Source organism: Amblyraja radiata, chromosome 13 (genome assembly GCF_010909765.2).
Source record: "Amblyraja radiata isolate CabotCenter1 chromosome 13, sAmbRad1.1.pri, whole genome shotgun sequence".
Lineage (NCBI taxonomy): Eukaryota > Metazoa > Chordata > Chondrichthyes > Rajiformes > Rajidae > Amblyraja > Amblyraja radiata.
This window is the reverse complement of record NC_045968.1, coordinates 4,109,432-4,130,928: the sequence shown is the minus strand read 5'-3', so window position 1 is coordinate 4,130,928 and position 21,497 is coordinate 4,109,432. Positions and strand designations below refer to the sequence as shown.

At 45.2% G+C, this 21,497-nt stretch overlaps 1 protein-coding gene across 5 annotated transcripts in view; it reads right to left on the bottom strand.

The window, feature by feature from the left end:
- Positions 1 to 21,497, bottom strand: part of pxylp1 (2-phosphoxylose phosphatase 1) — a 138,846-nt gene that overhangs the window by 1,740 nt on the left and 115,609 nt on the right. For all 5 annotated transcript variants that reach the window (XM_033031113.1, XM_033031110.1, XM_033031111.1 and 2 more), the window contains one exon: positions 2,778 to 2,917. In XM_033031113.1, coding sequence (XP_032887004.1) covers positions 2,778 to 2,917 — 140 coding nt within the window. The remainder of the gene's footprint in view (positions 1 to 2,777; positions 2,918 to 21,497) is intronic.

Sequence of the window (21,497 nt, the reverse complement as noted above, 5' to 3'; positions counted from 1 at the left end):
CGAGGGTCTGAACTATAGGGAGAGGTTGAATAGGCTGAGACTTGGAGGATGAGAGATGATCTTATAGAGGTGTGCAAAAAGGATAGGTCGGGTAGATGCACAAAGTCTCTTGCCCAGAGTAGGGGAATCGAGAACCAGATGGCATAGGTTTAAGGTAAGGCGGGAAAGATTAAAGGGCTTGTCCCACTTTCATGACCTAATTCTGCGAGTTTGCCCTTGAATCATACTTGCAGCATGGTCATCACAAGGTGGTAGGAGGTCGTAGGTAGGTCGTGATGCTAGTCGTAGGTACTCGTGGCATCAAGTAGGTCGGGGCCTTTTTCAAGCCTTATGAAAATTGTCCACGAGTAAAAAAGGTCGTGAATTAGGTCGTGAAAGTGGGACGGGCTCTTTCATAGGAGTCTGAGGGGTAACTTTTCACGCAAAGGGTGGTGGGTGTATGAACGAGCTGCCAGAGGAGGTAGTTGAGGCAAGTACTATTGCAAGAGGGCCCGCCGTAGCGGCGACTGCGAACGGCTCAAAGGCCCCGACCACGGGTGAAGAAAGAGGAAGATGACTGAACTTTACTGCCTTCCCTCACAGTGGGGAACGTTGATTCCGCTGTGTGGGGATGGTCATGTTAAACTCTATCGTGTGTTGTGTTATTTTTATTCGTATGGCTGTATGGTAACTCAAATCTCACTGTACCAAATAGTGCATGTGACAATAAATGTAACTAGAACTTGAACTTGAGAAGCAATTAGACATGTACCTGTATAGGACAGGTTTAGAGGGATATGGGCCAAACACAGGCAGGTGGGATAGTGGTTGGTATGGGTTGGTGTGGGCAAGTTGGGCCGAAGGGCTCCTGTTTCCCTGCTGGCTCCTGTTTCCCAAGCAGCAGAGGGCCATTGACAACGCCCAGAGGATTGTCGGATGCCCTCTCCTTACCTTGGAGGACTTACACAGTTCCCGCTGCATCAAAAAATCCCAGAGTATTATAAAGGACATTTCCCACCCCGGACACTCCCTGTTTGAACTGTTACCGTCAGGCAGACGGTACAGATCTACAAGGACAAGGACAAACAGACTTAAAAACAGTTTTTACCCCACTGCTATAAAGGCACTAAATGTAGCCGCCAAGGAACGCAGGGGCGATACATACATACATGAAATCGACAGAAGGATGTAGGGCTGGGTGTTTATGCGTGCTATTTTTATGATATTTATTTTAGTTGTTTATCTTTTTAAATATTTTACTTTGTATGTATCGTTAGCTTTTAGAAATGTTTGAATGGTGCACTGACTGGCTGACATTTTACAATTTCGTTGTACATGGTTCATGTTACAATGACAATAAAGAAACTATTCTATTCTATTCTGGATGACTATGACAATGACTATAACTTGTATGGCCATAACTCAAATATGTGAAAACTAAACATTCATCAGCCTGTGATATCCGCTGCTAAAGATATGCTGTATCATGAAAGAGTATGCATAAGTATTGGTATTTTAAAGACAATATTTCAGTTTAGTTTAGTGATACAACATGGAAACAAGGCCTATTGGCCCACCAAGTCCACACCGACCATTGATCACCCATTCACACTAGTTCCATGTTATCGCATTTACGCATCCACTCCTTGAACATGAGGGGCAATTTGCAGAGGCCAATGAACTGACAAACCCGCACGTCTTTGGGATGGGGCCAGGAAACACGAGCACCTGGAGGAAACCCACGTGGTCACAGGGAGAACGTGCAAACTCCACACAGACAGCACCTGAAGACAAGATCAAGCCCAGGTCTCTGGGTCAGTGAGGCAGCAGCTCTACCAGTCCACCACTATCCCTCATGCCTGTGTTTGGCCCATATCCCTCTAAACCTGTCCTATTGAACGTTCTGTATCGAGCATGCCAATGATGGTAGTTTATTACCAAGGCAACCATTTCTCTCCACAGACATACACATCATATTCCAAAGATAGACACAAAATGCTGGAGTAACTCAGCGGGACAAGCAGCATCTCTGGATAGAAGGAATGGGTGACATTTCAGAAGGGTCTCGACACAAAATGTCTCCCATTCCTTCCATCCAGAGATGCTGCCCGTCCCGCTGAGATACTCCAGCATTCTGTGTCTATCTTCGGCTTAAACCAGCATCTGCAGTTCATTCCTACAACACATCATATTCCAGTTCTTCTGCTTGACATACGGCCTGACTGGCATGTGCAAGACCCATATTGGGATTCGCAGCATGTCCTTGTGATTGAGGCCAATTAAATCACATCCTTGTGATTGAGGCAGTGCAGCGTAGGTTCACAAAATTGATCCCTGGGATGGCAGGACTGTCATATGAGGAAAGATTGAAAAGGCTAGGCTTGTTATCACTGCAGTTTAGAAGGATGAGGGGGAATCTTATAGAAACATATACAATTATAAAAGGACTGGACAAGCAGGAAAAATGTTCCCAATGTTGGGCGAGTCTAGAACCAGGGGCCACAGTCTTAGAATAAAGGGGAGGTCATTTAAGACTGAGGTGAGCAAAAACTTTTTCACCCTGAGAGCTGTGAATTTATGGAATTCCCTGCCACAGAGGGCAGTGGAGGCCAAGTCACTGGATGGATTTAAGAGAGAGTTAGATAGAGCTCTAGGGGCTAGTGGAGTCAAGGGATATGGGGAGAAGGCAGGCACGGGTTATTGGTAGGGGACGATCAGCCATGATCACAATGAATGGCGGTGCTGGCGCGAAGGGCCGAATGGCCTCGATCGTCATTGTCATTTTCTCCTTGCCTCACCTGTTTGTGTTAGTTCCCCCATCTCGCAAACAGTGTGGCTGGGAAGGAGAGCAATGTTGTTCAAGGGGCTGTCCAGTTGGCCTTTAGCTGCATTGTTCCTGTTCTTTATAAAGTCCTTTAGCAGCCGATGAGAAGGTTCCCTTGTAACGGAGAGAAAAAAAAACACCTTAATAGGCCAGGATGTCAAAGGAGATATTCCAAAACACAACACTGTACACTGCAAGGGGCAGGAAGCGAGCGGGCAAGATCATCTCTGACCCCTCTCACTCTGGCCACAAACTCTTTGAATCACTCTTTGAAGGCGACTCCGGACTGTCAAAGCTGCCACAGCCAGACATAAAAACAGTTTTTATCCACGAGTAGTTGCTCTACTCAATAGCCAAAAATCTGTAGCGTCCCTTTGATCTGGTATTTTGTTGGTTCACATGCTTGATCAATGGTGTTTTATCATTAATGTTTTATTATTATTAATGTTTAGTGTTTTCTGAGTCATTTGTAACTGTCACTCTATGTCATGTTGTTACTTGTGGGCGGAGCATCACGGCAAATTCCTTGTATGTGAATACTTGGCCAATAAACTTACTTACTTACTTACATTAAATCTCAGATAAAACTTTAAAGTGGTGCAACGGAGTGGTGACATTTTAAGTGAAGTTCCTCTTAAAAAAGTTACTGCAGGCTTCTAATGCAAGATTTTCCTTATTATCTTTCCATTTCTGCACTGAAAGTTTCCTGACTATCAGTTTCCTGACAAAGCATCCCTCAGAATTAATGTTCTTGGATCTGACACTTCCTGTAAAGCTGTCAGTACAAACAGTGTATGTGTGGAAACAGGCCCTTCGGTCCACCTAGTCCATGCCGACACTTCTGAAGAAGGGTTCTGGCCCGAAACGTCACCCATTCTTTCTCTCCAGAGATGCTGCCTGTCCCGCTGAGGGCCAAAGGGCCAAATTGGCCTACTCCTGCACCTATTGTCTAATGTCCATTGTCTATTGTTACTCCAGCGTTTTATAACATATACTGTGTTCTCCAAACTTCTTGCAAACAAGGAATTTCTGAATGCTATGAAAAGTCTTGCCTTTGCTCTGTGCAGAATTTGTTCTCACTTTGCTTTCGTTAGCAGCAAACTGAGATTATTTGGTTTTGCTTACATTTTCTCTCCATTCTCCAGAGAGCACTAACTCTTGCCAGCCATTAATTGAATGGGGGACAGTTGTAGAATCTCACCCAAATTCCCATTCCTGCACCTCAGTGACCGAGTCAGGCATCTGCGAGCTGTATCTCATGTTCTTTGCACTAATTATCATCACACAACTTCGCAATAAGCTGGTAGACTACGCATGCCGTGACCAAAGAGAGGCACCAAATGCTGGAGAAACTCTTGAAGGGGAGGATGCTCCTCAAACTGCAGAACATCTTGGACAATACAGCTCACCTCCTCCAGGACAAACTAGTCAACCTGAGGAGTACCTTCAGCAAGTTCCACCAAGATGCAGTACAGAACGCCACAGGAGATCCTTTTTCCCTGTGGCTATCAAACTGTACAACTCCTCCCCCTTCTGTCGTTGGATAGACTGACTCCCCCCCACCAATCTTTGCACATCCCCAATCCTTTCCACTGGTCACTTTAATTTCACGTTTCACGTACCTTGTGTTTTATGACTGTTGGCAGCGCAAGCCCAATTTCCCTCCTGGGACAAATAAAGTTCTATCGTATCGATCGTAAAGGGATTCAAACACATGGTCCTCAATAGGCGGCATTGCTTATTTTAGTTAGTCTCCTTTAGGTTTATGTTAGTTGGTAAATACCAGTAGACTGGGTCTCACATGCATGAAGGATAGAAAGCTCAGGAAGTGACCACCTCTGGTAATTGAATAGATTAACATGCTGGCAAACTTAGTGAAATCTGACCTTGGCAACTGGTGGGTTGGTGGAAGGGAGCAGAAAAGTTGGAAAATGTGAACAAAATGTATATCGAATTTAATCTTGTGGGGGGCATAGGAGATTAGTTAAACTTGGCATCATGTTCGACGCAGACATTGTGGGCTGAAGAGCCTGCCTAGTTCAGTTTTTTAGTGTTTAGTTTAGTTTATTGTCACGTGTACCGAGGTACAGTGAAATGCTTGTGTTGCTTGCTATCCAGTCAGCAGAAAAAAATTCATCATTACAATTGTGCCATTACATTGTATAGTGTACAGTGTACAGCCTGGTCCTGCGCTCGACTGTTCTATGGCAAATTTATTTATATTCTGCACCAAGCCCTTTAATTAATTGGACTTTAAAAAAAAATCAATTTAATGTCACTTTAATCAAAAAAGGAACAGTCACAAAGGTACTGAAAACTGTAACGTCCAGGTTCAGGAACATCTTCTTCCCTACAGCCATTCGGCTATTAAACACCACAACCTCAAATAAGCTCTGAACTACATGGACAAGTATTGGTATTGTTGCACTGTTATTGTTTATTTGTGAAGTTTGTTTGGGCCAAGCGGCAACAGCTGCGTCCGCTGGACTGGAGGGCGGCACCTTCGACCACCCCAGGCCGTGGAGATTGAACCGGCCCGTTCGCGGAGCACGGTTGAGCCGCGGGACTGCGGAGGCCTGGATCGCCTCAGCGCAGAGGGAGAACAAGGAAGGAAGAGACAAAGACTTAAGACTTTTTGCCTTCACTGTGTGGATGTTAAATTTGTGTTTATTGTGTGTTTTGCTATTTTATTATATGTATGACTGCAAGGCAACAAAATTCCGTTCAGACCGAAAGGTCTGAATGACAATAAAGTTCCTAGATCAATATTTTGTGTGTAAATATGTGTGTGTGTGTGTGTGTGTATATATATATGTGTGTGTGTGTGTGTGTATTTGTGAGTGTCTGTATATATACACCCACCGAAGTTATTAATTTCTCTCTCATTTATTATATTGTTTAGAGTGTACTATGTTTACATATTCTGTTGTGCTGCTGCAAGTAAGAATTTCATGCTTCTATCTGGGACATATGACAATAAAACACTGTTGACTATTATGTACTTCAAGATGACCTAAATCAAGCCACATTCAAAGAAATCCTATCTGTTGTACATTCATTGCAGAAAGGTAAACACAGCGCCCAGTTTGTTGAGATCAAGATCCCTGCTGTAAGAAAATCCACATCACCTCACCCACAAGGCAGGACCCACAAGCTTCTCACTGCACTGCAAGGATGATATTTCACACTAACCCATATACCAGTGGAATGGAGTGTCATGGTAGATTAAATATCAAAGTCTTAAAGTGGGGCATAAATCTTCTGACCTAGATAAAACTGCACAAATAACATGTTTACATTTCGGTGCAGCACAGTGGCAGAGCGGTAGAGTGGTAGAGCTGACTACAGGTGCTGTCTTTGTGGAGTTTGTATGTTCTCCCCGTGATCTGCATGAGTTTTCTCCGGGATCTCTAGTTTCCTCCCACACTTCAAGGGCGTACAGTAGGTTAATTGGCTTGGTATAATTGTAAGATGTCCCGAGTGTGTGCAGGATAGTGTTAGTGCGCGGGGATCGCTGGTCGGCGAGGTCTCAGCGGACCGAAGGGTCTGTTTCCGCGCTGTATCTCTAAACTAAACTAAACTAATCAGCATGAAGGCGGATTTTGCCCCGTAACATTATCTAACCAGGTTCTCCAGAGATGCTGCCTGACCCGTTGAATTACTCCAGCACTTTCTACGCAACAATTACTACGCAAGATTCCAGCATCTGCAGTTCCTTGAGTCTGTGATCACATTCCACATTCCAAGATCAATTTTCACATGATGTAGCTTTGAAATAAGTCAACACGTGGTCACGTATTTATCTCAATAAGAGGAGAATACATTAAGAAATTAAGTAATAGATTGTTTTACGAAATTACATTGTTAAAAAAAGGAAAGGATTAATGCTGACCAGTCATATATTTATTTTAATTCCAGATCATTAGATTGGCTTAATGTGAGGATGGAGGATTGAAGTTGTTCAGCATAAAGGGACATGTCCCACTGCGGCGATCTAATCTGCCAGTTTAGAAGAGTTTGCCCTCGACTCAAACTCGCAGCATGGTCGACACATGGTCCTATGAGGTCACTGGAACGCTCCTTCATGCTTGAGGGAAGTTCCTGAATACTCGCGGCCTCAGCTAGGTCGTGGAACATTTTACAGCATGTTGAAACATTTTCCACGAGTAAAAATTGGTTGGCATGGTCCTTTTTAACTCGTAGTGCAGTGGAGTGGGGTCGCTATTTAGTTACAGGCAGTCGAGGGCAGCCGCACACAATCTCCTTCGTTGACCGGGCATTTTAATTGACTCATTGGAGTTTTCAGGACCAAGGAAAAATGACCGGTAGGTTAAATGCCCGCTAAACATTATTATAATTCTTAAAAGTGTCTCCACTCCTTCTCCCCCACTTCCCCCTCCCCTTCTCTCCCCCTCTCTTTAAAGGACTTACCATACACTGTGCAGCCGTCTTTTACCTTCTTCATCGCGGGTGTGAATTTCAGACAGCGCTCCCCCGCTTTCCCTGGCCCCCACCGTGTGTGTGTGTGTGTGTGTGTGTGTGTGTGTGTGTGTGTGTGTGTGTGTGTGTGTGTGTGTGTGTGTGTGTGTGTGTGTGTGTGTGTGTGTGTGCGTGCGTGTGTTGAAGGTCGAACTCTTCTGAACTCGCGGATTAGGTCACCACAGTGGGACAGCCCCTCTAGTATGTAAAGTCCACATTCTGCTCTGTCGGTTTATTAAAATAAATGCTTGATTAAACTGTTATTAAACTGACATAATCTCAGTTCAGCTATCTAATCAAGTTAGAGTCATAGAGTGATACAGTGTGGAAACAGGCCCTTCAACCCAACTTGCCCATACCGGCCAGCATGTCCCATCTACACTAGTCCCACCTGCCTGCATTTGGCCCATGTGCCTCCAAACCTGTCCTATCCATGTACCTGTCTAACGGTTTCTTAAATGGTGGGATAGTACCTGCCTCAACTATCTCCTTTGGCAGCTTGTTCCATGCACCCACCACCTTTTGTGTGAAAAGGTTACCCTTCAGATTCCTATTAAATCTTTTCCCCTTCACCTTAAACATGCGTCCTCTGGCGAAGGAACCTCAAAAACATCATCCTTCAATGAACTACTAAAATAAATGAGTATCATATGAGAATATGACCTAAATATCGGGTGCAACAGTGTTAACATAGAACACAAAACATTCCAGCACAGGAACAGGCCCTTAGAACAATATTGGACGGCTGTGGAGGCCAAGTCGGCGGATATTTTTAACCCGGAGATTGACAGATTCTGGATTAGTAAAGTGTCAGGGATTATGGGGAAAAGGCAGGAGAATGGGGTTGAGAGGGGAAGATGATCAGCCATGATAGAATGGCGGACTAGACTTGATGGGCCGAATGGCCGAATTCTGCTCCTAGAATTTATGAACTTACTGCCTGTGGTCAACAGAATGCCAAATTAAATAATCACTGCCTGCATGTGATCCATATCTCACTATTCCCTGCATATCTATATGTATATTGAAAACCTTAATGTATATTTAATCCCACTATCGCATCTGCTTCTATCATCACCCCTGACACCAATCACTCTCTGTGTAAAATAAAAAATCTTGCCCTCTCAGCTCCTTTAAACTTTCCCTCCAGTAAATAGGCCCAAAGTGTTGGGGTAACTCAGCAGGTCAGGCAGCGTCTCTGGAGAAAAAGGAGGGGTGACGTGTCGGGCCGGAACCGTTCTAATTTTTAATTACTAAATATCTATGTTATGTGGAGGAAGGAACTGCAGATACTGATTTACACCAATGTAAACCAACATCTGTGTGAACCAGTTCCTTCCTCCGCATTTTGTCTGCACCACTGCGAAGTCTCCTCAAGATATGCCTACTTTGAAGAAGTGCTCCTCCTCTCTCCGACAGGTGTTCTCTACCTTTTCATACCTCTAGTGCGTCCCCCCCTGACTCTCAGTCTGAAGATGGGTCTCAACCCAAAACCTCACCTATCTATTTTCTCCAGAGTTGCTGCCTGTCCCGCTGAGTTACTCCAGCACTTTGTGCTTATCTTCGGTATAACCCAGCTTTGGCAATTCCTGATGTGCAGGAAGGAACTGCAGATGCTGGGTTAAATGGAAGAAAGACACAAAAAGCTGGAGTAACTCAGCGGGACAGGCGGCATCTCTGGCGAGAAGGAATACCCGGGTGATGTTTCGGGTCAAGACTCTGAAGCGTCACCCATTCCTTCTCTCCAGAGATGCTGCCTGTCCTGTTGAGTTACTCCAGCATTTTGTGCCTATCTGCAGTTCCTTCCCACACAAGTCAGCAGTTTTTCTCAGAGCCACCAGAGGGCACTCCATAGCCATCACAGCAGTGAAAGAATGCAAACGCATGCTTGGGAAAGTGGCGTGCAATTTTAGATGATACTATTAAGTCCACCGCTACCAACCCAACCTAAAGGAGTCAGTAAAAGCATCTGTACATCTAAAAACTACAGTTTGTTAAATTTCTAATTACATGCTCCACAAGACTGTCTGAAACAAAGGCATTAATTTGACAGAAAAGGCACTTCACACACAGACTTGGTTGGGGTGGTGTCGAGGATGATGCTCTGAACTGAGAAATCACATGTTGGGATTCATAATCAGTGACTGTGACAAAAGAGGTTTTGTCACCAGAAAGTGGCGATTGCCTGCAGGAAAGTCAAGTGTTTAGGACAGAAGCATGGGGACTAAACGAAGGAAAGACACTCTTCATTTAGACTATCGAGATACAGCGGGGAAACAGGCCCTTCGGCACATCGAGTTCACACTGACCAGCGATCACCACACACCAATCCCCTAGGGACAATTTCTACAACTTACCGACACCAATTAACCTACAAACCTGTACATTGACGTCACCAATTTCCGGTAGCCCTTGCCGTCTCCTCCCCTTCTCAGCTCTCCCTCAGCCCTTGGGCTCCTCTTCCTTTTTCCTTTCTTCTCCCCATCCCCCCCCCCACCCTACATCAGTCTGAAGAAGTGTTTCGGCCCGAAACGTTGCCTATTTCCTTCGCTCCTTAGATGCTGCTGCACCCGCTGAGTTTCTCCAGCACTTTTGTCCAACCTACACACCTGTTCGGCTTTGGAGTGTTGGAGGAAACCGGAGCGCCCGGAGAAAACCCACGCGGTCACAGGGAGAACGTACAAACTCCGCACAGACAGCACCAGTGGTCAGGATGGAACCCGGGTCTCTGGCGCTGTGAGGCAGCAACTCCAGCACTGCGCCACTGTGCTGTCCCTCGACAGATATCTAAACCCAGCATTCCCAGATCCGTCAACTACTGCGACCTGACGAATCACACCACACACATTAAACCTGGTGCAAAATCTATTATCTGTTTAGGCAGACGTTAAAAGGTGTCAATAAATCCGAGCAAATATGGGTTTCAGGCCCGGGCAGTACAGGTTGTTGATTCCAGACACGAAAAAGCAGGATAGAAACAGTATCTTACACCCACAACAAAATGCAATGGGAACGCCTGCACATTGTCCTCACCCCCTCCCACAGCAAGGGCTGAGATGACAGACTGGCCGCCAATCACCCCGCTTGTTCTCTCGAGCATGAAATGGGTTTTAAAGTGTCAGTGAAAGAAAGCCACAGAATGTGGGGGTGGAGAATCAGAAACAAATTAGTGGCAATTGAAATGGAGGCGTATTCCTGCTCATCTCCACGCTCTTTCAATCACCGCACCATTTCACGCTTCAATCATTTTTGCTTTCTTCCTTCACGCTCTTCTCCGGCGCAAACTAAAATGGAGAGGTCCTTTCAACACTGGACTGAAGCACTCCCGTGGCCTCTAACCCATCTCAAAGTGTCTGTCTTTGGTCCTTCTGTGAATATGTCTTTACTTTCTTGGCCTGAGATCCCTCAGATGTTCATATGATTGGAAATAAGTCAATTTCTGCTGTAAATTTGTGCTACAACTGCCTGTAGGGAGTTTGCACGTTCCCCCTGTGACCTGCGCGGGTTTTCTCCGAGATCTTCGTCTTCCTCCCACGATCCATAGACATGCAGGTTTGTAGGTTAATTGGCTTGGTATTAATGTCAATATTGCCCCTAGTGGGTGTAGGATAGCGTTAATATGTGGGGATCGCTGGTCAGTGTAGACCCGGTGGGCCGAAGGGCCTGTTTCCGCACTGTATCTCTAAACTAAACTAAACTAAAATTTAAACAGACCAGGTGTTCGAAGGCTTAAAAGTCAAGAGTATTTAACTGTCATAAGTACCGTCGATGGAACTGAAATTCATAAGTTCTATGAACAGAATTATGCCATTCGGCCCATCAAGTCTACTCCGCCATTCAATCATGGCTGATCCATCTTTCCCTCTCAACCCTCTCCTCCTGCCTTCGACCTCATAACCCCTGACATCCTTACTAATCAAGAATTTGTCAATCACCCCTTTAAAAAATTGGCCTTCACAGCCGTCTGTGGCAATGAATTCCACAGATTCACCACCTTCTGAAAGTCTTACTTGCAGCAACACAACAAGAACAGGCCTGTAAACACAACACACATAGAGAACATACAAGAAACAAAAAAATCATAAATAACCTGATACTACTTCCAAGGAATCCAAAGTCCTTAGTACAACTGAAGGAAGTTGGTTGTTTATAGTTGGTGTAACTATTGTGTGGTGTTCAGGAGTGTGATGGAAGAAGCTGTTCTGGAACCTGGAGCTCATGGTTTTCAGGCACCTCTACCTTCCTGATGGTAGGTGTGAAATGCAAGCATGGCCAGGGGGTGGTGTGGGTCGCTGACGATACTGACAGCTGCATTTTTGAGGCAGTGCCTCCTGTAGTTCCCTTTGAAGGTCGGAACATGAGGAGCAAACTGAACATAGCAGCAACAGCAACAGAGAAATGTTGGGAAAACCCGGGTCAACAGCATCCATGTAGGGAAAAATTTAGTTACCTTTTTGGGTTGATTACGTTTCAGATGGATCTCAACATTTTGACCCTTCCACTGTGTTTCCTCCAATATAGGAGCACTGTGTAACCCCAATATAGGAGCAAAGAGGTCCTTCTGCAGTTGTACAGAGCCCTAGTGAGACCACACCTGGAGTATTGTGTGCAGTATTGGTCCCCTAATTTGAGGAAGGACATTCTTGCTATTGAGGGAGTGCAGCGTAGGTTTGCAAGGTTAATTCCCGGGATGGCGGGACTGTCATATGCTGAGAGAATGGAGCAGCTGGGCTTGTACACTCTGGAGTTTAGAAGGATGAGAGGGCATCTCATTGAAACATATAAGATTGTTAAGGGCTTGGACACGCTAGAGGCAGGAAACATGTTCCCGATGTCAGGGGAGTCCAGAACCAGGGGCCACGGTTTAAGAATAAGGAGTAAGCCATTTAGAACGGAGACGAGGAAACACTTTATCTCACAGAGAGTGGTGAGTGTGGAATTCTCTGCCTGTGGAGGCTGGTTCTCTGGATGCTTTCAAGAGAGAGCTAGATAGGGCTCATAAAAATAGCGGAGTCAGGGGATATGGGGAGAAGGCGGGAACAGGGTACTGATTGGGGATGATCAGCCATGATCACATTGAATGGCGGTGCTGGTTCGAAGGGCCAAATGGCCTACTCCTGCACCTATTGTCTATTGTCTATTGTCACTCTGTCCTCCCTATCCCTGTAACTTTCTCCTGCTCTAAAACCTTCTCAGTTCTCTGAGCCCTTCCAATGTTAACCAATTACTTTTAGAGTCATACAGCGTGGAGCCAGAACCTTCGGTCCAATTTGCCCACACCGGCCAACATGCCCCATCTACTCTAGTCCGAAGCACCTGCATTTGGCCTATATCCCTCTAAACCTGTCCTATCCATGCACCTGTCCAAATGTTTCTTAACCATTGCGATAGTACCTGCCTCAACTACCTCCTCCGGCAGCACGTTCCATATGCCCATCACCCTTTGGGTGACAAAATTGCCCCTCAGGTTCCTATTAAATATATTCCCCCCTGCCTTTAAACCTGAGTCTCTGGTTCACACCATTCCCAACTCTGCCTTCAAATGTCAAGACCCAAATCTGGCAGAGGGTGAGCTTTAAGGATTGAATTTGTAATTCAATCACTTACTAAGTTACACAGCAGGATGACAGGAATTAAAGACTTAGGAAGGCCCAGGTTATTTGTGATTTTCTGATCCCTGGGAAGTTCATAAGTCTCGAGCCCACTGAGTGATTAGGCTCATATCTGACTGCCAGTATCTTAGACACTCCCGGAATCCTTGTGTCCTGTGTCGAAACCACTAGGTCCTCGCACTAATAAGTCTCCATCCTTGTCTCCTCTGATGCCGTGAACATGGCGCAACAACGAGGAAAGACAATTCTTCACGTAATTGTCAATTTATTCAAAAAATAACGGAATCATTGAAAATAGGTGCAGGAGTAGGCCATTCGGCCCTTCGATCCATTCAATATGATCATGGCTGATCATCCCAGTATCCTGTACCTGCCTTCTCTCCATACCCCCTGATCCCTTTAGCCACAAGGGCCACATCTAACTCCCTCTTAAATATAGCCAATGAACTGGCCGCAACTACCTTCTGTGGCAGAGAATTCCACAGATTCACCACTCTCTGTGTGAAATTTTTTTTCTCATCTCGGTCCTAAAAGACTTCCTCCTTATCCTTAAACTGTGACCCCTTGTTCTGGACTTCCCCTACAAACCAGCACATAGAGAGACACAAAATGCTGGAGTAACTCAGCGGGACAGGCAGCATCTCCGGATAGAATGAATGGGTGATGCTTCAGGTTGGGACCCTTCTTCTCTTCCAAAGATGTACAGGCTTGTAGGTTGTAGGATGTTCTTTTAGGAAGGAGATGAGGAGAAATTTCTGTAGTAAGAGGGTGGTGAATCTGGGCAATTCTTTGCCACAAAAGGCTGTGGAGGCCGTCCGTGGATATTTTTAAGGCAGAGGTAGATTCTTGATTAGTACAGGTGCCTGAGGTAATGGGGAGAAGGCAAGAGAATGGGGTTAGGAGGGAGAGATAGATCGGCCATGATTGAATGGCAGAGTAGACTTGATGGGCCGAATGGTCTAAATCTACTCCTATTCCTTATGACCTTATGAAACATCACCCATTCCTTCTAACCAGAGATGCTGACTGTCCCGCTGAGTTACTCCAGCATGTTGTGTCTATCTTCAGTGTATAACCAGCATCTGCAGTTCCTTTCTACACAGCACATGGAGAGAAGCAGACCAAGAAAGCTCAAATGGGGATTCTGAAGGCTTTGCTAAAGTAAGAAAATAAATCATTGTCTCAAGACTGACCATCAGCATGAAGCCTATCTGTCAGGGAAAAGCACCAGCATCCAACCAAAGGGAATTTTGAGAGTTTGTTGACTATCTGACCACAGCAATCAGAATTACAACTCATTGTTTTCTTGGCATTGCAATGCATTTTGATCCCATTTTCAGTTATACCTTTGTGCCAAGGAAGCTTGACCTATTCTGAAAGGATTTCAGTGTCTCATACGAACATTTAAGCAAACCTAGAAGGTTGCAAATACTTCTCAGAATCTGCATCTTCAGAATACTGGCTGATCATCCATATTAAGTACCCCGTTCCTGCCTTCTCACCATATCCCCTGACTCCGCTATCTATAAGAGCTCTATCTAACTCTCTCTTGAAAGCATCCAGAGAATTGGCCCCCGCTGCCTTCTGAGGCAGAGAATTCCACAGATTCACAACCGTGGAAAAAAAAAGTTTTTCCTCATCTCCGTTCTAAAAGGCCTACCCCTTATTCTTAAACTGTGGTCCCTGGTTCTGGGCCTTGGAGGTTCTGAACCTGGCATGTACCGTTCTCATTAATGACACTAGAATCACACTTGCACAAGAGTGCTGGTAGCAGCACAGTCTGAGCTGGTTATAGAACACTTTCCCTGCTTTGATTTTTCTCTGACAAACAACAGCCTTCTCTGTATCATTCCCAGGCAAAAATAAATGCCAGTTTATGTCTCCAGTCTGTGTGAGGATTGCACACAGAGCTTTCATTTAATAAGATGTTGCTTTAATTATATTTTACATTAGAAGTGAGAGAGAAGGGACAACAATCAGCTGGAATGCAAACCTGTCTAGTATTTCATGGCAACATATTTCCCAAAGATGAAAGACTGCGATCGACTTTATTTACCCAGACATCACAATGAACTGCAGAGCTCTAATTACGCATGATGGCTGAGAGGTTATCTTGCATCTCTGTGCAAAGATAAATAAGGTGGTGATAGTCACGAGTAGGTGTTTAGTTTTAGTTTAGAGATACAGCGCGGAAACAGGCTCTTCGGCCCACAGAGTCCGCGCCGACCAGCGATCCCCACACACTAATGGGCCTGTCTCACTTGCATGTGATTGCATGCGTTTGGCGCGACCAAACGGAAGCGGAGTTCACGCGAAGTACGCGCTAAGTTCGCGCGTGACGTCATTTGCGTCATACTTACCAATCAGCTGGGCAGACTGAATTTGGGTGTCGCACGGTGTCGGGCGGTGACGTCATCACGCAACACCACGCCGGGCGGTGACGTCATCGCGCAACGCCACGCGCTTGCCGTATGCCATCAAGACGATGCATACGACCGCAATGTGCCTGCGTGCCGACAGGCCGTTGGCGCGCAAAGATTTCGGACACTGACAGATTTTCGGAGCCCCGCGCGATGTCGGGACCAGCCCCGCACAACTCCGCGCTTCTAAGTGGGACCAGCCCCGTGCGGCCATACAGTGCCCATACGCCTCAAACGACCGCGTTTGGTCGCGCCAAACGCATGCAAGTGGGACAGGCCCTTAACACCATCCGACACATACTAGGGACAATTTACAATTATACCAAGCTAATTAGCCCTCAAACCTGCACGTCTTTGGAGTATGGGAGGGAACGGGAGCACCCGGAGAACAGAGTGTAGTGTCGCCAGGATCAGTCCTGGGGCCTCGACGTTTTACAATGCAGATATAAAGGACTTGGACACAAATTACTGGAGTAACTCAGCGGGACAGGCGGCATTTCTGGAGAGAAGAAATGGGTGGCGTTTTCATAAGGTCATAAGGAATAGGAGTAGAAGCTTCCACAGCGTTCTGTGGCAAAGAATTCCACAGATTCACCACACACTGATGAAAGAAATGATTCCTCATATCCTTCCTAAAACGTCCTTTAATTCTGAGGCTATGACCTCTAGTGGTAGACTCTCCCACTAGGTTTGGGCCCTTCTTCAGACGGAGAGCCTCTCAGCCTCTCAACCTGAGGCAGGGTCTCGACCAGAAATGTCACCCATTCTTTATCTCCAGAGATGCTGCCTGTCCCGCTGAGTTACTCCAGTATTTTGTGTCTATCTTTGGTGTAAACCAGCATCTGCAGTTCCTTCCTGCGTTAAAAGGTCTTGGACTGTCAGGAAAGCCAGTTTGGTCAAGAACACAGCAAGACGATTCCATCAGATTATCTTAAATGAGTTAAAGTCTTTGACGTAGCAATGAATTAAAAAGCGCCTCTTGCATGTATTGAGGAAACAGTTGGTGGACACAAAATGCTGGAGTAACCCAGCGGGTGAGGCAGCATCTATGGAGAGAAGGAATGGGTGACGTTTCGGGTCGAGACCCTTCTTCAGACCTTTCTTCCACGTCCTCAACAAACGCCTTGAGGAAACAGTTATTCCTTTTGCACTGCATGGTTGCAACCCATAATACTTTATTTCCCCCTCCTCCTCCATGCCTTTATCTTGCATGAATAATGGCACTCTGCTTTTTAAGCAGCAGTTTAAAGCCTTCTCATACATCACGAAAATGGAGAATTATTGAGAGATTTTTTTGAAAATGCCTTGTGCAGCGTTTGAATCTCAAAACATTTTTTTAGCTAACCTGGGAGATGGATTTAAAATCACCTGTCAAATGATACTCCAGCTTCAAGGTTGATATGTATAATTTATTGAACTATATCAGCTGCGATGTTGCTTCCTTGCACAGTACAGATGTGTTTTATTTATTAGGGGACAGCGATCTGATCATTGCAACTGGATAAATAATCCATGGTGGATAATTACAGGAAAAGGGACTGACCGCTTAAAAAAAAAAACAGAGTAAGAATTTCTTCTGAAAACGTTCGTGTGTCTTTAACTTGAAATTCTTTAACTTGGAGAGGTTTTAGTATGACAAAGATAACAGGAATGGTTTGGTTTAGTTTAGAGATACAGCAGGGAAACAGGCCCTTCGGCCCACCGAGTCCATGCCGACCAGCGATCCCCGCACACTAACACTATCCTACACACATTAGGGATGAATTACAATGTTACCAAGATAATTAGCCTCCAAACATGTACGTCTTTGGAGTGTGGGAGGAAGCCGAAGCACCTGGAGAGAACCCACGCAGGTCACGGGGAGAAAGCACAAACTCTGTACAGTGAGTCTCGAACCGAGATCGAACTCGAGTCTCCGGCGCTGTAAGGTAGCAACTCCGTGCTGCCCCAATGTGTGATGTTTACTTTACACCAGAGACACAAATTACTGGAGTAACACAGCGGAGGATCTCTGGAGAACATGGATAGGTGACGTTTCGCTGAGTGGTTAATTTGCGCGCCTTATTCACATGTTTTTTAGACCTCAGAGGAATCAATGAGATTATACAAGAAGATAGAGTTGAGCTCAAATAAGCCCCTTTGTCAGCGTAGATGATGTGGGCTGAAGAGCCAGTTAACTCAATGATGTAATGACTGTGAAGTTTGCATGGGATCCAAGCAAGTGGCAGAGGAAGTTCAAAGCCTCATGCTGCTGTTTTCTGACTTAATAACTAAATTTTATTCCCCTTTCCCTGTATCTGTACACTGTAAATGGCTCGTAGACAAAAATGCTGGAGAAACTCAGCGGGTGAGGCAGCATCTATGGAGCGAAGGAAATAGGCAACGTTTCTCCAGCATTTTTGTCTATCTTCGATTTTCCAGCATCTGCAGTTCCTTCTTAAACAACTGTAAATGGCTCGATAGTAATCGTAGTCTTTCCGCTGACTGGTTAGCACACAACAAAAGCTTTTCACTGTACCTCGGTACACGTGACAATAAACTAAACTAAACTTCTTTCGGGTCGGGACCCTTCTTCAGACTGATTGTGGACAGAGGAGAATCTAGCACCAGAGACCACAGCCTCTGAATAAAAGGACTTACCTTTGGAAAGGAAACGAGGAGGTATTTCTTTAGTCAGAGGGTGGTGAATCTGTGGAATTCATTGCCACAGAAGGCTGTGGAGGCCAAGACAATGGATATTTTTAAGGCAGAGATACACAGATTGGTATGGGTGTGAGGGGTTATGGGTTAAGGCAGGAGAACGGTTGAAAAGGAAAGATAGATCAGCCATGATTGAATGGTGGAGTTGACTTGATGGGCCGAATGGCCTAATTCTGCTCCAAGAACTTATGAACATATGTAACTCAGCGGGATAGGCAGCATCTTTGGAGAAAGTGAGTAGGTGATGTATCAGGTCGGAACCCTTCTTCAGAACACTTCTTCCTCTGCAGGCTTCTGGACATTTTCTCCAGAGATGCTGCCTGACCCGCTGAGTTACTTCAGCATTTTATGTCCATCTTCGGTGTAAACCAGCATCTGCAATTCCTTCCATGACAAATAAACACTCTTAGAAACATAGAAAATAGGTGCAGGACGAGGCCATTTAGCCCTTCGAGCCAGCATCGCCATTCATTTTCATAATCATACACAATCAGTAACCTTCTCCTCATATCCCTTGATTCCGCTAGCCCCTAGAGCTCTATCTAACTCTCTTTTCAATTCATCCAGTGAATTGGCCTCCACAAATTCACAACTCTCTGGGTGAAAAGTTTTTTCTCATCTCAGTTTTAAATGCCTCACCCCCCTTTATTCTTAGACTGCGGCCCCTCGTTCTGGACTCCTCCAACATTGGGAACATTTTTCCTGCATCAAGCTTGTCCAGTCCTTTAATAATTCTATAAGATCACCTCTCATCCTTCTCAATTGCAGTGAATACAAGCCCAGTCTTTCCAGTCTTTCCTCATATGGCAGTCCCGCCATCCCAGGGATTAACTCTTGAAACAGTCATAGACCAAGTATGGCCTCCCAGTGCAATAAAAGAGAATTTGCAGATGCTGGAATATTGAGCAAAGAACAAAGTGCTGGAGGAACTCAGCAGATCAGGCACCATCTGTGAGGGACAGACAACATTATGGAGTTCAGGACCCTTTTTAAACTTGGCAGACAGAATAAAAAATGTTTTTTTTTTACAATGGCCTCCAGTATTCATCATGTTTGAAAGAATGGTCTCAGGCATCAATAGCTTGGTGCAATGATGGGGAAAAGTATAGAAAATCTGGTCACGTCAAACAGAAGTAAAGCTGGATAAAAAAACCAGGGTTAATAATTCAGATCAATGACTTTTCAGCAAAACTGGTTGCCAAGAAAGGCATGAGCAAAGAAAAGGGAACATCTGTGTAACATTTATTCATCATTTCTTATTTATATACCTTCATACTTCCCTTTTGTTATTCGCCACCATCTTTACCTCCCTTTCACCCAACTCATTCATCCCTTCGGTCCTGCGCTGAAGGACATTCTAGTTTCATTTCATTTAATATCCTCCAGTGTACCGAGGTAGAAATGTAGAAACAAGGATCCTCTGGTTTATACCAAAGATAAACACAAAAGTGCTGGAGCAACTCAGCGGGTCAGAATCTCTGGGGGAAAAGAATGGATGACGCTTTGGGTCGGGACCCTTCTTCAGACTCAAACCTTTTTCAGTGGGTTTGATGTGAAAACATTGCAGTGAAAAGCTTGTTTGTTGCACACTATCCAGTCTATACATTATTATAATCAAGCAATCCACAATGCATAGATACACAATAAGGTTTAGTAGAAGATACTCCAGTAAAATCCTATTAAAGATAGTTCAAAGGTCTCCAGTGAGGGAGATGATGTCAGGACAATTATTTAGTTGTTGATAGGATAGTTCAGTTGCCTGATAACAGCTGAGAAGAAACTGTCCCTCAATCAATCAATCAATCAATCAATCAATCAAAGTTTTATTCGTCACATTGCACATAAAGTGCAAGTGAAATGAATTTGCCAGCAGCGGCACAAATGAAAAAGAACACACAATACACAATTTAACATAAACATCCACCACAGCACTCATCACTGTGGTGGAAGGCACAAAATTGGCCATATACCCCCGTGGTCGGGACCTCAACCCTCCACAGTCGCTGCTGCGGGCGTCCAGATGAATGAAAGTCAAGGTAAGTCCTGAATCGGTGCCTCCGCCACCGGAGACCGCGGCTTCAGATTGGTGTAGGCCGTCCCTGAATCTGGAGGTGTGCGTTTTCAAACTTCTGTACCTCTTGCCTGATGGGAGAGTGGAGAAGAGGGAGTGGCCGGGCTGAGACTCGTCCTTGAATATGTAGGTGGCCTTGCCAAGGTAGTGTGAAGTGTAGATGGAGTCAATGGAAGGGAGGTTGGTTTGTGTGATGGTCTGGGCTGCATCCACATCTCTCTGCAATTTCATGCGGTCTTGGATGGAGCTGTTCTCAAACCGTGCTGTGATGCATCCCAGTAAATGCTTACTATGGTGCATCTGGAGAAGTCGGTGAGGGGTTTTGGGAACATCATAAGAACATAAGTGATAGGAGCAAAATTAGCCCATTCGGCCCATCAAGTCTACTCCAACATTCAATCACGCCGGATCTATCTCTACCTCCTAACTTTGGAAGGGGAAGGATGAGGACCCACAACCCTGTTTATATCAATGGGACGATGGTGGAGAGGGTCAAAAACTGGGCGTTCAATTTTTCGAAGATCCTTCCTGGACCCAAGCACACTGATGCAATCATGAAGAAGGCACATCAGTACCTCTACTTCCTGAGTAGATTACGGAGAGTCGGTATGTCAAGGAGAATTCTCTCGAACTTCTACAGGTACACAGTAGAGAGCATGCTGACCGGTTGCATCGTGGCTTGGTTCGGCAACTTGACTGTCCAGGAGCGGAAAAGACTACAAAAAGTTGTGTCCACTGCCCAGTCCATCACCATCTCTGACCTCCTCACCATCGAAGGGATTTATTGCAGTCACTGCCTCAAAATGCCAACATCATCAGAGACCTACACCATCCTGGCCACACACTCATCTCTCTGTTGCCATCGGGAAGAAGGTACAAGAGCCTGAAAACTGTAACGACCAGGTTCAGGAACAGCTTCTTCCTGACAGCCATCAGGCTATTAAACACAACAACAAATAAGCTCTGAACTATAAGAGACTATTATTAGTATTGCACTATACTTGTTTATTTATTGAGTATGTGTGCCATGTGTATACACACACTGAACAGTTTTTTTCTCACCTTGTGTACAATGTTTATTTGTTCTGTTGTGCTGCAGGAAGTAAGAATTTCATTGTCCTATCTGGTACATATGACAATATAACACGTGTTTAAGAAGGAACTGCAGATGCTGGAAAATCGAAGGTAGACAAAAATGCTGGAGAAACTCAGCGGGTGCAGCAGCATCTATGGAGCGAAGGAAATAGGGTTTCGGCCAGAAACGTTGCCTATTTCCTTCGCTCCATAGATGCTGCTGCACCCGCTGAGTTTCTCCAGCATTTTTGTGTACCACTGACAATATAACACTCTTGACGACGTGACTCTCCGGCCTTTTCCCCATAACCCCTGGCACCCGTACTAATGACATGCCA